The sequence below is a fragment of the Podarcis pityusensis genome, assembly GCF_964106645.2.
Source record: "Podarcis pityusensis genome assembly, chromosome: 6".
In the NCBI taxonomy this organism is placed as follows: domain Eukaryota; kingdom Metazoa; phylum Chordata; class Lepidosauria; order Squamata; family Lacertidae; genus Podarcis; species Podarcis pityusensis.
In genome coordinates this window covers 96388834-96406305 of record NC_138030.1, presented here as the reverse complement: position 1 = coordinate 96406305, position 17472 = coordinate 96388834, and the positions used below count along the sequence as shown (strand labels likewise).

General features: G+C 47.3%; 1 protein-coding gene across 8 annotated transcripts in view; it reads right to left on the bottom strand.

The window, feature by feature from the left end:
• RGSL1 (regulator of G protein signaling like 1) overlaps positions 1–17472 on the bottom strand; it is a 63111-nt gene that overhangs the window by 42871 nt on the left and 2768 nt on the right. For 4 of the 8 annotated variants that reach the window (XM_081012078.1, XM_081012079.1, XM_081012080.1 and 1 more), the window contains exons 1-8: positions 11201–11282; positions 10319–10401; positions 9816–9890; positions 7495–7624; positions 6636–6740; positions 4962–5123; positions 2808–3799; positions 1018–1080 (exon numbers count right to left, since the gene is read on the bottom strand). In XM_081012078.1, coding sequence (XP_080868204.1) covers positions 1018–1080; positions 2808–3799; positions 4962–5123; positions 6636–6740; positions 7495–7624; positions 9816–9890; positions 10319–10401; positions 11201–11213 — 1623 coding nt within the window. In that variant the 5' untranslated portion in view covers positions 11214–11282. Of the gene's footprint in view, positions 1–1017; positions 1081–2807; positions 3800–4961; positions 5124–6635; positions 6741–7494; positions 7625–9815; positions 9891–10318; positions 10402–11190; positions 11283–15084; positions 15240–17472 lie in introns of those variants that run through there. The other 4 variants (XM_081012085.1, XM_081012081.1, XM_081012082.1 and 1 more) reach the window with 4 other exon arrangements.

Genomic DNA, 17472 nt, shown 5'->3' with positions numbered 1-17472 from the left:
GGGGCTCCTCAGCACCTCTTAATAAACAACAGTTCCCAGGATTCTTTAGGGGAAGCCATGACGGTTAAAGGGGTGTTGTTGACATCCATCTGTCTCGAGAGACAATGGAGTGTAGCTATGGGGGTGAAGTCAAGCCACTGCATTAGGGTGCAAGACTGGGCAGTGTCCGTCAGGAGATGCAGCACAGAATCCAAGGTCATTCGACCAGCTGCCATGTTATAGATTAGAAATTGGAAATTGGAAACAATTGGAGATTGCAGTCAAATACAGCTAGCAAGCATAGGGCTAGTTAGTGCCACAGCGTGTAGTTCCTAGACTTTCCTCCTCTTACTGTTCCTCTCTCATTCTCTGCATCATGTAAAGACAGACGTGCTTAAGTTAGCTCTGAGCTTAGAGCACATGTACAAAACTCTCTTTCCTCTATTTTCTACCCAAGACTTTTTTGCCTGTATTATCCATGCTTCTGCATGGAATAATGCATGACTGAGGCCTTGAAACTGTAAGTAAAGCATTTTAAACTTACTTAACAGTGTGTGTGATCTGCTCACAGCAGAAGGGGGTAGGGAGAGAAGTGCTGTGAGTACCTCAGAATGGGATAAAAAGGTTTAACAACCTATATTCCTAACACTATAGTGCTGGTTAACTTTTGTGAGTTTAACCTCTGCTACAGGGGCTCTCTACCTGCAGGAGAGTGTGCAAAACCCGCTGTTTTGAATCCAGGCATTTTCTTTTGTTGTTCACCGACACACGTGGGTCCACAGAGATTCATATTTTATTCCCTCACAAACTTGTGGCCCTCCAGAAGTTGTTGGACAGCAGCTCACGTCATCCTTGACCACAGGCCACGCTGGGGGGCTAACGGGTGCTAGGAATCCACCAACAATTGGAGGGCCACAGGTTCCACATCTCTCTTATAGGTGAGCACCCAGCATATTCCAAACTGTGGGGGAAACATGACCCTTTGATCACACCCTGACACCTCATGAGCCCCTCACTGCCCTGGTGGTTCCAGCTTACCACATAATACAGGAACATTTTATCGTCGTTCTGAAGGAAATCCTCATAAAGGAAGCTGAGTATCTAAACGGAAAGCGAGAACGGAGTCTTATGTAGGTACTCTTTCCATTTCAGGCAAAAGGCAACAGCTTTCGAGCTTCCTGCAAGCAAGCTCTTTAAATCAATTAATCCACTCTGCAGTGAGAGAGAGAACTTTATCTTCTTCGACAAATCCTATGCCACACAAGCCTTGGAAAGACATCTAGGTAAAAAGCGGTGCTGCTTTGCTACTGAAAAGGCTGGGCAGCATGGCTGACTTCACTCTACTGCAGCAGGTCTGAGGAACCAGGTGTTGCTGGACTCCAACTCCCAGCTTCCCCAGCAAGCCTGGCCGGTGGGCAGGGATGATGGGAGCTATAGTCCAACAACATCTGGAGGGCCACAGCTCCCCCCCCCCGGCTGTGTGTGCACTTCGCCTCTAAAGCGCATTCTTTCCCTCAAAGAATCCTGGGTGCTGAAGTTTGCTGCTGGGAACTGTAGCTCCGTGAGAGTTAAACTACAGTGCCCAGAATCCTTTGAGAGAATGAATGTGCTTTGGAATGCGTTTTAAAGGTATAGTGCTTACACAGCGTCTTATTAAATTAGCCTCTTCTCTTGGCACTGCAGAGTGTGAGTTCTGTCTCTTCCTCTGCACCATCACAGGATTGCACCTGTCTTTGGTACCCCGACTGCTTTTCTATTCCAACATCCACAAAGTCCCATCTCTCAGTTGTCCTCAGCGTCTTCTTTCTGTGCTTCCATTCCATGTTATCTCCTGTTTCCCTATCCTAAGGGCTCTCTGCACTTCCTCCTCTCAATCCCCTTTCTTTCTTTCTTTCTTTCTTTCTTTCTTTCTTTCTCCCTCCCCCCTCCCTCTCTCCTTCTTCCACTGTCCTATTTCTTCTCTCAGAGTTCACTGGCAACAGCTCACAAGGCTTTTACACCCTCAACAGTTTGCGCCAGTTCAGGATTCTCAGATACAACTAAGGCACGTGGTGTGTTAGGGACCTGCAGGGTGCGCCAGGGGAAGGGGGGCTGGAGTTTGACTTAGGAGAGGGGGGCTGTGATTTGTGGGAACCTGTACCAGCCAGGAAGCAAGAATCAGAGGCAGGGGGAGCTCCAGAGCTGGAAGGTGGAGCGCAGGATGGTTTGGAAGAAGAAGAGGAGGCGGAGGCAAGTCAGGCAAGTGAAGGGCCCCCTCTCCCACACCTCGGTCTCCCAGAACCATGAGGGGACTGAAGAGGGGTGGGCAGAGGAAGCTTCCATGCAGGCACAGCCCATCAGGGGAAGGTACATAAACTGGTAAAGGGGGAGTGGTCCCCTGTTGCTGCAACTGCTCCCTAGAGTCTGGGCCTGGCAATAGCTGCCTAGATGCTAGGTTGGTGTGCGTGGCCATTCAGAGCTATAGAAACGACTGTAAGTGTCCACTTTTGACAATAAAGAGTTAACTATGTGCTGCATGCATTCCTGACATGGTGTGCCTGGCTGCCTACAGCAGGCTAGAAAAACCAGCGGCAACTCTGCCACACATCTCTGGATACAGGAAAGGAGGGGTTATGGGCTTACGAGGGGCATATATGTTTCCCACAAAGAAGTGGGGAAGCCAGGGCCACAAAGAATGGATATTTGGAATTCCTCCTTGTTTTGGGGAGGGGGGTGCAGGGCATGTTGTCTATGCTAGACTCTGATTACAATACGCCTACTTTACTGGGTGAACTCTCAAGTATGCTTCCCGCTATTCATTTTGATGGAGAGAAAACAAGCTTTCCCACCTTACAGATTTCTTTCTGTGCCTTCAGTACCCAGGGTATGACATGTCCAGAAGGAAGGAGATTTTGTAAGTTCCTGAGAGTTGTCAGTTTCAAAGGGAGGTGCCAGTTGCTGTTCTGGGTCAGGTACAGCTCACAAATCCTTTCCCCCATGACATGGCGCAGAAGGATGTTCCCTTCGCCGAGGGAGCAGAGCATCATGCGCAAAAAGTCCTCCAGGTCATGCCACAGGTCTAGGAGATGCACCTCCAGGCCATAATCCCTGCGCAGCAAAAACTCCCGGAAGGGGCGCCCTGCACATTTGTCGGCAGTGAGTGCCCAAGGAAGGAAATCTAAGCACATGGGAGACTTGACCAGGGTTTTTAAGGCAAGCAGCGAAGGGAACTGGACCACAGGAGTGGAAGAGCGCAGCTTATTATAGGTGATTGCGTTAGCAAGCTCATTTGCCAGAGGAGAGGACATGAATTCGCTTGGACTGCTTTTGAAGCTTGGCGATTCATCAGAAATGCCCATTGCTGAATCCCGGATCTGATCTGCTGGAGAAGGACTGGAACTGGCAGAATGTCTTGCAGAATGTCTTGCAGAATGACGGTGCTTCTTGTGTGCCGGACTGCTTCTGCGTGACTTCTTCTTGCGGCTTTCTTTGTGCTTCCCTCCTTCAGAGTAGCCTTGGCCTGTTACATGGTCCCAGACCTTCCTCTTGCTTTCCAAGCTGCAATAGGACTGCGTTTCGCTGCTGCTTTGCCTAATGCTCATGGGCGGCCGAGGAGACACCGCCTGCTTCGGCAAACCTGCCCTGTGCAGCCTTTCCTCATACTGCTCAAGGAGATGGCGGCACGCTGGCTCCTTCTCCATCTTCAACTTGCAGTGGATGTAGAAGTTTGGGAGCCAGTAGCTTTCGATCTTGAACAGGGCCACTTTTTGCATCTCGGACAGGATTTCCCTCCGAGAGCGGACGTGTTGGGGGTGGTAGGGAGTCATTTTCAGAAGGGATTCTGCAAATGTTACAAAGCATTGGGGGGAAAGAGGAGTTAATGGTTCATAGAGTTGTGAAAGAAGAAAATGGTCTTTCTGCTGACTGGCTGGGCTTCTGGGATGACTGCTGTTTTAGGCTGCAGTCAGATGGCAAGTGTGATGGAGGGCACCATATTAGCTATCCACTGCCTGGAGGGTGCTCAGACACTCCCCACCCCCACATAATGGGATGCATTAAGGGGAAAAGGCACCAGTCCACCCAAAAATATTAATGTTTTCATTTGGTGTCTTGTATCAAAGAGGGAGTCTGACTAGCCAGTGGTGGAATCATAGAACTGTAGTGTTGGAAGGGACCCCAAGGGTCATCTAGTCCAACCCCTTGCAATGCAGGAACCTCAGCTAAAGCATCTGTGCATGCCATCAATGGTCTCACAAGTTGTCACACTTCCAATGGCTGAGGCAATGTTTTTCTCTGACTTACACGTCAATCATATGCATGAATAGATTTTTTAAAAAAGCATGTTTGGGTAAAAGTTATCCGTCCTCTGAGAAGTCTATACTGTGTGTTCCAGGGTGAGTGGAGTCACTGTTGTGGCCATGCCACAACAGTGTGGTGGAGTCTCCTTCTTTGGAGGTCTTTAAGCAGAGGCTTGACAACCATATGTCAGGAGTGCTCTGATGGTGTTTCCTGCTTGGCAAGGGGTTGGACTCGATGGCCCTTGTGGTCTCTTCCAACTCTATGATTCTATGATTCTATGATTCTATGCCTTCTGATAGTCATGAAGGATAGCCCTATCAACAGCTATCAGCCATTGTGGCTAAATGGAACTTCTGGGTTCAGAAGCAGGAAAAAGAAGAGATGTTGCCTGCAAGCTCTCTTTGCGGGCTTCCTGGGAGCACATGACAGGCCTTTTTAGGAAGCAGTGTGCTAGACTCAATGGACTTTTTTGAAGGAAACTAGCCAAGCAGTATCACATGCAGAGACACAACAGGTGACTTCAGTTTCCTCCACAGCCAGGTGACTCTGTGGGAAATCATGGAAAGATGCAGCGGGGAGTCGCTGATTTAGAAAGGGGCACTTGGGGTTCCCAGGAACCTTTATTTATATAATTAGTTCTCTTGCAGCATCACAACACTGCCATTCTCTTCCAAAGCTAACACCTATGAGAGTGTGTCTCTTACCAATGGTTGTGTTGCAGAGGATGACAACGGTGGAGCCCTCCTGCAGGTGAGTAGCCATCAACACCTGGATCAGGGACTCGTAGAGATCTTGCTGGGATTCATCAGTTTCGTCAATCCCAAGTATCCTTTCCGTAGCGAGCCAGAACTTGGTCAGCTCTTCCCCTGTAGATTAGACCTAAAGTTAGGACTACGCATTCCAGGCAATATCTGTAATGTCCTGCTGGGAAGGAATAGGATTTTCAGCTAATTCTTGTGGGGGATTTGGTTGTGAAACTTGGATTGCAAAATGGTTGCTTTCGGCTTTAAAGGCTCTCCTCCACTGAAAGGGCAAAAGCTCACAGGGAGGTTAAAAGTATACAGGGATGGTTTGCTTAGGAGGGGCATGGAAGGTTAAAAACATTCCTCTCCCTGCAATGCCCCTTGTGCTGCTCTCCGGACTGGGGAACAGCTGAGAGCAGTGAAAAGGAGGCTGGACTTCAGGGGTAGGGGAATTATTCTTTATCTGGAGGCCTAGTCCTTTCTGTTGTTCAGCTGATCAGTGGGAAGGTGTGTTGTGGGCCACATAAGATTAATAAGGTAAGGACCCCCTGGACAGTTAAGTCCAGTCAAATTTGACTATGGGGTGCAGCACTCATCTCACTTTCAGGCCGAGGGAGCCGGCATTTGTCCACAGACAGCTTTCCAGGTCATGTGGCCAGAATGACTAAACCGCTTCTGGTACAACAGGACACTGTGACGGAAGCCAGAGCGCACGGAAACGCCATTTACCTTCCTGCCACACCACAGTGGTACCTATTTATCTACTTGCACTGGCATGCTTTCGAACTGCTAGGATGGCAGGAGCTGGGACAGAGCAATGGGAGCTCACTCCGTCATGGGGATTCGAACCACAGACCTTCCGATAGACAAGCTCAAGAGGCTCAGTGGTTTAGACCACAGTGCCACCTTAACCACATGAGTTAAGGCGACAAGCAGCCCAGGGGGTACAGACTGCACACTTCTGAGGAAGATAGAAAAGGGGGCATATTTTCTGAGACTATACATACTGACTGGAGAATATGCACATGTTGGCTGGAGAATGTACAAGATTCACCTGAAATCTGCACATTTCCCAAAGCCTGTTGGGTATTATACATAATGGCCAGATAATGTACAAAATTCATTTGATTCATGCAAATTACCCAAGGTCTCTTGGAGATTGTGCATCTTGACCAGGAAATGTGCACATTCTCCAGGAGGTCTGATGAATGTGCACAATGGCTGCTTGTTATGCACATTAACCATTCAACTTGAATTCTCCTTAAAATATCAGGATGGAGGCTATCAATTAATAGGGCAGGCTACCCACCTGCAGCATGAGGGAAGACAGCAAGACAAACAACTGAGCCAGAAGCTGATTTGCTATTGCAAACATATATTTGTATCATGCAAGTTGCAGAAGTGAATGGAATCGAGGCTCCCACCACAGCTAAAGAGTTTGCTGTCAAGCCTTTTTAAATTGTGATATATTTACCCTTAGAGAATGACAGAGTGTGCAGAGGCAGGTTTTTATCAGATAGAAGGAGCTGGACAGATGTTCAGCCCCACGGATCAAAGAGAGGAGGTGGAGAGTCTTGGGTTGCCATTTGTTTCCCGCTGTGTAATTTCTGTGTGCTGCGCTTCCCCTTTTCTTACCTGCCATTCCTTGCATGAAGGCACGGAAGCGCCACATCCCCCGGCTGCCCCCAATGCACTTCTCAAGAAGCCACTGGTCAGCCTTGATCCACCGCAGCATCTCCGCTGTAGAGCAAAAGCAAAGCGACACATTGAAAAGGTCAAAATAAAAAAATCCTTCCAGTAGCACCTTTAAGACCAACTAAGTTAGTTCTTGGTATGAGCTTTCGTGTGCAAGCACACTTCTTCAGATACACTGAAACAGAAGTTGCCAGATCCTTCTATATAGTGAGAAGGTGGGGAGGGGTATTACTCAGAAGGGTGGTGGGAATGGGAGATTGGCAGATAGCTGAGATAATACCCCTCCCCACCTTCTCACTATATAGAAGGATCTGGCAACTTCTGTTTCAGTGTATCTGAAGAAGTGTGCTTGCACACGAAAGCTCATACCAAGAACTAACTTAGTTGGTCTTAAAGGTGCTACTGGAAGGATTTTTTTATTTTGACTATGGCAGACCAACACGGCTACCTATCTGTAACATTGAAAAGGTGTATTGGCAGGGCACCAAAAAGTGTATTGGTGGCACCAGCTTGGCTGCAAGAGTTGCCAGGAGGCGGCGCACAAGACACCATCCAATTTGTGCAGCCTTTTATTCTCCCAAAGATATCCTGCAAGGCAGCAGAGGCTTAGTCTCAGAGTTTTCCTTCTCCTAGATGGGCTCCCTTCCCAGGTGGACGAGGAATCTGCTCATTGTTGGATACTTGGGATTTTTTGTGGGTTCTACATTAGTTTGGACAATCAATCAGTTTCCCTGGTTGTTGTTTTTTCTGGCAGATAGTGTCTGGGATGTTTCTTTTAGCATTTCATGTCAACTCTTACCTGCCTCTGGAGACCGGATGAAACTCAGGAGCTCTTCACAGAGAAGGTAGTGCAGGCACAAGTTGGTTTTGCAGAAGTAAGGCAGTCGGTGTTTTTCCATCCAGTTCATCAAGCCTTTGTGCTTTGATACCTGTATTGGCCCAAAACGATGTGCTTAATTGAGACCAGATGTGTGGGAGAAAGTCACCAGTTCACATTTAAAGGTGAACCTCCCTAACTTGCACTTTCTGAAACAATGCAGGAACCAAAACACAACCACCCTTCAGAATTCTCAGGGCTCCAAATTTTGCGGTGCAGCTTTCTGGCCTAGTAACATGCACAAGAATGCATATACTGGGCTAAATGTATATAAAAATGCATATATTAGTGAAAGTAACATACAAAAATGCATTATATTACGTTTAGGCATTTTATGAGGGTTTTGTGGTTTTTTTAAGGGAATGGATGTGGAAATGTGGAGAACTGAAGATTGGAAAAAGAAAAAGAGGGAGAGACAGAAAATGACAGATTCACCCATCCCTAAAGAAAAAATTGTATTAATGAGCAATAAAAGAGTGTGTGGAGGGGGTCACATCTGCAAAATCCTGGCATCCAAGAAATTTGTGGTTTATCATTTTCTTTACAAGGAGGTAAAAGACAGCTTACTTGAATGGCACTACCTTGCAGAAAGGATTACTGGCTGTATCACAACACCCCACAGGCACCACAAATTCAGTGTCAAGGAAACTCAACAGCAAAGACAGATGAACGGTTTCAAGCAGAAGTAACCAACACAGTTGCCCTCAAGACAAGGTTGTACTACAAGTCCCATCTGCCCCAACCAGTTTGGCCAATGGTCAAGAATGATGGGAGTTGTGGTCCACTAACATCTGGTGGGCGCCTCGTTGACTATCCTTGGTTTAGAGGGTGAGATAGATTAAAAAGGGAGATGAGGGACAGAGAATAATAGCTATGTGAAAAGGACAGGATTGTGATCAGCTTTATAGCCCATCCACTAGAAGTCATAGAATCATAGAGTTGGAAGAGACCACAAGGGCCATCGAGTCCAACCCCCTGCCAAGCAGGAAACACCATCAGAGCACTCCTGACATATGGTTGTCAAGCCTCTGCTTAAAGACCTCCAAAGAAGGAGACTCCACCACACTCCTTGGCAGCAAATTCCACTGTCAAACAGCTCTTACTGCCAGGAAGTTCTTCCTAATGTTTAGGTGGAATCTTCTTTCTTGTAGTTTGGATCCATTGCTCTGTGTCCACTTCTCTGGAGCAGCAGAAAACAACCTTTCTCCCTCCTCTAGGTGACATCCTTTTATATATTTGAACATGGCTATCATATCACCCCTTAACCTCCTCTTCTCCAGGCTAAACATGCCCAGCTCCCTTAGCCGTTCCTCATAAGGCATCGTTTCCAGGCCTTTGACCATTTTGATTGCCCTCCTCTGGACACGTTCCAGTTTGTCAGTGTCCTTCTTGAACTGTGGTGCCCAGAACTGGACACAGTACTCCAGGTGAGGTCTGACCAGAGCAGAATACAGTGGCATCTAGATGCTTGATCTAGATGCTATACTCCTATTGATGCATCCCAGAATTGCATTGGCTTTTTTAGCTGCCGCGTCACACTGTTGGCTCATGTCAAGTTTGTGGTCAGCCAAGACTCCTAGATCCTTTTCACATGTACTGCTCTCAAGCCAGGTGTCACCCATCTTGTATTTGTGCCTCTCATTTTTTTTGCCCAAGTGCAATACTTTACATTTCTCCCTGTTAAAATTCATCTTGTTTGTTTTGGCCCAGTTCTCTAATCTGTCAAGGTCGTTTTGAAGTGTGATCCTGTCCTCTGGGGTGTTAGCCACCCCTCCCAGTCCCTTGTCAGTCTTGTCCCTTCTGGTCCTCTTTGATGTCTCAGTACCAGACAGAGCTCTCTTATTCATGAATTGGTTGCGCTCACGCTCTTCAGAGAGAGGCAAGCACTTCAGCAAGTCGTCTTTGTCATTCCGCATGGACACAGCAAGGCAGTTGTGCGTCTGCTTTCGCATGCATGAGAGTCTGAATTCCGCTCATATTATGCCTTGGTGGAAATTAGGTTGTCCAGACACACAAACAGCAAATTGCAGGATGATGGAAAATGGAATAACATGAGAAACTCCAATCATCACCCCTACCACAGACCAAACACCAATAGTTGCATTTTGGACACCACACATTGAAGAAGTCTATTTGATTCTGTGTCAGATTCCTGGGACTTCAAGCTAATATCAGCAATACCATCAATGCCACTCATCCCCATGTGCAAAAGGCTGCCAGCTTTGGAAAATATCGACATTTACCAGGTTGCATGGTAATTCTGGCCAAAGATACCATTGACGAGTGCTGTGCATGAAAATAGGGGTCTGACCAAACACCTGTGGAGAGAGAGAGAGAAAGAGAGGGAGATGGAGAGAAAGATACAGAAAAAGATGGTTAATGAAGTCTTTACTTTCATCTCCAGCTCTAGTTTCTACTGAGATATAGTCATTGCTTTTTAAAATGATAGCACTGTTTACACACCACCCCAATCTCTGAACAAGGCGAGACTCCAGGGGTTCCAGGCGCTGACCCAGGATTTGTTTCTTCCTTGAATAGGAGCTTGGGGAGGGGTGTTGCAAGCACTGGAAAACAAAGCAGGTAATGCACAACAAGTGAAGGCATTCCTGCCCGCTCTCTGGTTTGTGCAGCAACGTGTAAACACATCTTGAAATGTAGCGGGGCAGGTGACAACCTCACTGAATTTGAAGTCACTAATATGTAATACGTACATAGCCAAATATACTGAGTATTAGAGGGAACTTACAGGAAGATTCAGGAATGTGTTGAAGAAGTCAGCAAAGATTTCATTTTGCATCAGAAGTGTCAAGTGCTTCTTGGCAATCAGTTCTGCAAAGAAGAAGAGCGTGATTGTGGTGAAAACGGAAGTTTGGGTTTGAAACAGTAAAGTTATCCACCGAATTATTTGCACTCATCCTTACTGCAAAAAAGTTGTCTTTTGAGGAAGCAGGTTTGTTGGGTAACACCTCCCAGTTGCAACACATGAATTTTGCGGTATGTGACTGAATATCATATATGGTATATCATAACAACAACAACAACTCCCTCCCACAAATACATTTTAAAGGCCAAAGGCCTGGTTATAGAGGAACATTATTGCCGGCACCTAAAGATACTCTATTTAGTGAAGGTGCCAGACGAGCCTCCCTGGGGAGAGCATTCCATAAGCAGGGAGTCACCACAGAAAAGGCCTGTTTTCCTGTTGCCACCTTCCAGAGCTCTTGTGGAGGAGGCAACTGAAGAAGGGCCTCAGATGACAGTCTCAGGGTATGGATTGGTTCATATGGAGAGAGATGGTCCTTGATTATTCTGTTGGAATTGGTAGGAAGCGAGTCTCATCCACTGAAAAAATTATGAAGAGATATTGGTGTAGAAGAGCCAGTACTGACAGCATAGTGTTTTGAGTCTTGGGCTTGGCTGTGAAAATCCCCATTTCACATCCACGAGGGCTTCTCTGAGAGCCTTTGGGCGCACCATGGCGATCTATCTGCCCAGCCTATCCCAGGGTGGTTGTGAGGATGGCTGGGCTAACGTCAGTTATGCCACCACCCTGAGCTTCTTGATGGAAAGGTTTGATAAAAAATACAGTGAACAAATGATACGTGTGCACACACACACCAACTCTTACTCATTCTATTCATGTTGAGTCTGGGTTGAGGATGCTTTCACTGTCGCAGCGTTTCAGGGCAGTTTTTGCTGAGCTCTGTTCTGTTATGATGCGTTAGAACAGTTGCTGCTCCAGCAGGTTCCACATTCCACCAAGGCAGCTCTTAGCTGATCATTATTTTTCTCCATTGTTGCACATAACATGAAAAATTATATTGCTTTACAGATTTCCTCCTAACTATCAAAGATCTCCTTAGAATGTCCTGGCGCTGTTCATAGACTCAGCAGAGTCCAGGGGTGAAGTTTCCCCCTGAATGGCAGCACCTCAGGTTCCTGGTAGGGCTGCTGCATGTTTGAACTTGCTCTGTCCTCCCTTCCCAAAATAACCTCTCTGCACATAGAAAAAAAGCAGCAAGTCGGCTAGGAAGAACTCCTGTTCTTTGTGGGTGGGTGTATGCGTGACTGTGTGTAGGGAAATTCAAACATACAAACATTCATTCCCACTTGTACCCTAAAGTGGAACAGTCCAGGAAATGTTCTGCCATTTAGTTCATTATTAACAGGCCTTTGCATATCCCAAAACACACATTTCCCTAGCATGCATGTTGTACATGTGATCGTGGAGTTATGATATTTGGGCATTAATTGGAAATTGTTTCACACCAGCCCCACCGCAAGCCCACCACATACCTCTAGGGGTATATAGCACTACACTTCCCCTGCATAGGGGAGCAACCAAGATGATCAGGGGTTTGGGAACCAAGCCTTATGAGGAACGGTTGAGGGATCTGGGTATGTCTAGCCTTGAAAAGAGGAGACTGAGAGGAGAAGTGATAGTCATCTTCAAATATCTAAAGAGCTGTCGCGTGGAAGATGGAGCAAGCTTGTCTTCTCCTACTCCAGAGGGTAGGACTCAGTCCAATACAACTAAACATGAGGAAGAACTTTTTGACAGTAAGAGTTGCTTGACAGTGGAACAGAATCCCAGTAAAGGTGGCGGACTCTCCTACCTTGGAGGTTTTTAAGCAGAGGTTGGGTGGCCTTCTATCATTGATGCTTTAACTGAGATTCCTGCATTGCACAGTGAGGGGTTGGACTAGATGACCCTTGGGTCCCTTCCAACTCTAAGATTCTAATTTTCTATTATTCTCTTCCTTAATGGCCTGGGGAAAATAATCAGGAACAACCACTAATTCCCAGTCCATGAAAGGATAAAATTGTTAGTTATGCACTTGATAGGATAAAATTATTAGTTATGTACACAAACATAATGGCAGCCAATAGAGTAAAACTGACTTTGCAGCTTGAGATGATAAATGCATCATTCACATTGCTAGTGTAACAGAATCTTGTGGCACCTTAAAGTCTGACTAAAAGCATAGGTTTAAAAAAGTTGAAGTTATATATTTTAACATTTTATTAAATTAAAGATTGGGATTAAAAAAGTGGAAAAGAAACTGCTGGACAAATAATGTGGATTGGAATACAAAAGAGGGAGGTATGAGGAAGTCCAGAAAATAAGTAACTTAAAATTGGAAATGGAAAAGAGAGTTTGTTTTTAACTGTTTTGTGTTTATATTGTTAAGTTTTGTATTGTTTTTTGTGTGTGTTGTTTTTCTTTTTGTTGTTGTTGTTCAAAACTTTAACAAAAAATTATTTAAAAAAAATAATAATAAAGTCTGACTAAAACCAGTGGAGAGCCCTCATTGTCAATGATACGGAAGCAGATGGAGAGCAACGGCGTATGCCAGGTTTCCATGTTCCTATGTAGCGCATGCATTCTAACAGCAGGTGGCAGAATGAGATCAAAAACCATGCATTCTAATCCCAGGGTTTGTGGAAAGTGCAGCAGGAAATCCCAGTGGCATGCTAAGAATTGTTAATACAATGGATTTTCTTCCCAAATCTGGATTACTGCTGCTTATCATCTCTGACTTAGATGTTGCAATAACTCCCAATTACTGCCACACAGTTACTGACGTATGTGGATTAAGTGCAGGGCTAGCACTCCAAGAACCGACAATCCTGATTCCAGAGACACAAGTCTCCCCGCCCTGCACAGCTTTGCACAGAGACTTTTAAGCATTAGATGACCAGGTCATCTGCAGGCCCGGTCAAGGCCTGATATTGTAAGCAAGGAAGAGCCGTTTTATGCAGGGTCCCCCTAAGATGCCACTTGGCTGCTGCTGCTGCTGCCAAACAATGACTTGCTTCCTCAGTCTCCACAACCACCCTGACGAGGGCCAGTGGCTGGCACAAGATCGCCCAGAGAGCTTCACGGCTGAGAGGGGATTTGAGCGCTGGTCTCCCAAGTCCTAATTCAACACGCTTAAGACCAGGCGGGCTCCGGAATTGTGTTCTCTGCTATATGCAGTCATTTCAGCTACTGTGCGAATGGCGCCAGGTGAAGCCTCATGTCATGAAGTTCAAGTGACCAAGAGAAAATGTCCCCCTTTCTAGACTTTCATGTGACCCAGGATGTCTTGGGCAACACATGTACCAAATCTCAGCTTGCTGTTCAGTGTAGCGCAAGTCTGCTGGCAATTGCAATGGCCTGTGAGTTGAAGAATCCGTTTCAAGTCTATTATTTTTCACAGAGTATAACCACTTGCTCCTTGCAAGCGTGTACCATGCAACCCCAGCCTGTGGGATGCAGGACTAGGATCCCTTCCCTTCCCTTCCTTATATTTCTATGCCACTTTTCACTCCCATGAGTCACAAATCGGCTTACAAACCCTGGAGTAGCAGTAACACACACACACACACACCCCTCCTGGCGTCCCCCCCCCCCCCCACAATTGGCCATGCTGGCTGGGGCTGATGGGACTCAGAGTAAAACAGCATCTGGAGGGCTAAAGATTAGGCAGCCCTGGCCTAGGGAGAACATGGGGGAGAAAATTAAATCTGCCCTGATACTAGAAAGAACACGGTAAGGACCCTGCCTTCTGCTTGCCTATGATTTGCCTGGTCTTGTCCTCTGCCCACAGGCCTCTGGGCCAATCAGAGGGTGGGGAAGCACAGCAGGCAGATTAACCTTGTAATGCTTGGCCAATATCCCACTATCATACTATGCAGGCTGTTTCCACCAGTATGGTAGTCACACCACACCTGGACTCAAATGCACCTGGACTCGAAGGGGTGGAGAAAACTCCAAAACTCTATGGCATCCTGGGGGTTTTTTGTCCTTCAATGAGACATCAATGTGTTTCATCCTGGATCACTTTAGACTGACGTTCTCCCCAGCTTCAGGATAGCTGAGGCACACACTCGTCTGTCTACTGAATTAAAATGGGGCGTTCATCATTCTCACAGCCAGAACACCTGTTTATTAGAGCATATAAAAGTGAGACTTAACTGCCCTACGGCTCCTGATTCTGCAGGAGTCCTTGATCAGAACATGGCCTCTGATTAGAAGTAGGCAAGTCCTATGCAATGGTGCACACAGAGATATAACAGGCCACCTCCTCTGAAGGTTAAGTCATTCTGCATTCCCTCTGCATTGGAGTGATGGAATAGTCATACCTGATCCAGATACGTCACAGGGCACAATCCCTCACACACCCAGGGAGGGGGGTGTTGATTGGAAGAAGGCATGGCCTTGATAGCAAATCATGTAGAGCTGGAGCTGAGAGTTCGTTTCCCCCCCCCTCTCTCTCTCTGTGTGTGTGTGTGTGTGTGTCCCCACACACTGAGAAATTGCACCCCAAACAGAAGCTTGCAAAAGGTATGCATGCTTGCATGGAAGTAAGTTTCAATGAAATGTCAATAAATCAGTTTCAATAAATGTGAGAGCTGTAGCTTGGTGGCCCAGGATCTTGCTTTGCATGCAGAAGGTCCCAGGTTCAGTCCCGAGGGGGGGCTGGGAAACCCTGGAGAACATCCTACTCAGGTAAGTGTGAAAATTACCTGCTCCTTGGTAAGTGAGCGCAGGACTGACGCTTGCTGCCTCAGTCCTCTTTCCTCCCCATCTGCCTTCTGAGGCCACGGCCTCTGCATTGCCCCAGATGCATTGCAGACACACGTCACAGTCAAGCCTATCAGTGCCAGATGGAGCTCCTTTTCTGGGGGGGGGGGGGGGAAACAGAAGAAAAAAGAAGAAAGCTTTCCAGTGCTACCTAGATAACCCCCTGACCTTCGCTACACACACACACACACACATTTTGAAACCAGCGACCATCTACCCCTGACCTGGCAGCTTCATCAAAGGCAGCAGGGACCTTTTGTGAATCTTTCAATATTGATTCGTTATAAAAGCAAATTGAGCACGTAGGCTTCTATGCGTGAGAATTTCATCAGTCCTGCTACCTGGAAGCCAGAGGCTGTAAATCTGCCAGTAGATGAGCACAGCTGATGCATTCTCCACCAGTTCAAATCACGAACATGAGCCTGAGACACAGGGAGGGGAAGACCAGGATATTATCTGCAGAATCCAATGCAAAAGCTCTTCCTGGGTCATATTCTGCAAGCAGCAGCTGCACAAATGAATGATCCGTCCGAGTGAAATATCCCTCCATGTGGAAGAGCAGCGTGCTGTGGGAAAGGCATCGCTTTTCTCAAACATGCTTTTTTGCTGTATCCAGAGAGATGCTTTTTAGCAGGGCTCAGAAAAAGCTTTCCACCCCGCAGACTGCATAAACTGACTTCCAGGGCTGAATTAGATTGGCAGGGGGATGGCACCCACCCACAGCTGCTGCCTACCCCAGGATACTTGACCAAGGTCCTCCTGGCAGTGACGTAGAACCTGACAGCCTCATGCTCAGAGTTTCTGGCTCTGATCCACTCCGTGGCTGCTGCTGCAGGCGAAGGTTGCAGGCAGTCATGTGCCCTTCTTCACAGATGATGCTTCTCTCTTTGAAGGAACCAAAGATAAAGGACGAGCAGCGGGGGCTTGGCACCCAGAGAGCCCACTAAGCAGGCATACTCCAGAGGTCACCTGGTCACCAACTTCCCCATAGGGTGAGGTCTGCTGTAAACATAAAGGGACTCCTGACAGTTAGGTCCAGTCGCGAACGACTCTGGGATTGTGGCGCTCATCTCGCTTTACTGCCTGAGGGAGCCAATGTTTGTCCGCAGTTTGTCCGGGTCATGTAGCCAGAAAAAGCTTTCCACCCCACAGACTACATAAACTGACTTCATGTGGCGAAACCAGAGCAGCGCACGGAAATGCCGTTTACCTTCCCACCAGAGCGGTACCTATTTATCTACTTGCACTTTGACGTGCTTTCGAACTGCTAGGTTGGCAGGAGCAGGGACCGAGCAATGGGAGCTCACCCTGTCGCGGGGATTTGAAACACTGACCTTCTGATCAGCAAGCCCTAGGCTCAGTGGTTTAGACCACAGAGCCACTCACATCCCTTTTTGAGGTCTGCTGTACTCCCGTTTAAATCATACTTGCAGTTTCTAAGTTTGCATCTCTACATACAAATCAGCACGTGCAAATTATATGCAGATCTGGGTCCTCTTTTGCCTTTTTTTTAGGGGTGCCTTTCCTCTCTTTTTTTGCTTTTGTAAGTAGCCCCCCCCCCCCCCCAGCCTGAGCATCCCATGCATTGTCAATCTCTGGAGCAGCGGTGGGAGAACCTGTGGACCTCCAGACACTGTTAGCCACACCGTTCCACCAACCCACTTGCAGCATGGCAAGGGAGAGGGATGATGGCCATCCAGAAGACCTCACAGTCTCCAACTCTTGCTCTGAACATCGGCAGGGAAAGGGGGTAGCTTTGCGGCTTCTGTAACCCTGAGGCTGTGCAAACACCAGCAACTTAAAAGGCAGCAAGGTGTGTTTCAAGTCACCTTACTGGAAACATCAGAGGGAGGGCAAAGATGTCACCCTTCTTGATGTGCCTCCCCCACAAGAGGTCTGGAGGGTGGCAACACAAGAACGGGGCTTTTCTGCAGTGGCTCCCTGTTTGTGGAATGCTCTCTCCAGGGTAGGAGACGCCTCTGGTCCCTTCAGGTGTGATTGGCCAACCTGTGGCCAAAGCCAAAGAACAGAGTACAGTATGCTAGTAAGTCTCTCTTCTCTTTGGCGATCACTCGTAAGTGAGTAAGATTGTCTTCCATAAACACAGTTTTAACAATGAGTCCGTAAGTGACTGTGGAGGCCAATTCTGGATCCACACGTCCTTCCACAGTGGGGACCTTGGTTTCCGGGCGGGAGTTGATCACGGTGTGGATTTGCCAGGCGTGCCTTCCTCCTAGCATGTTTCTCCCTTGCGTACTGAGTTTGAGTATCTTCAAAGCCCATGACACCTTTGGTAAGGGCTGTTCTCCAACTGGAGTGCTCGCAGGCCA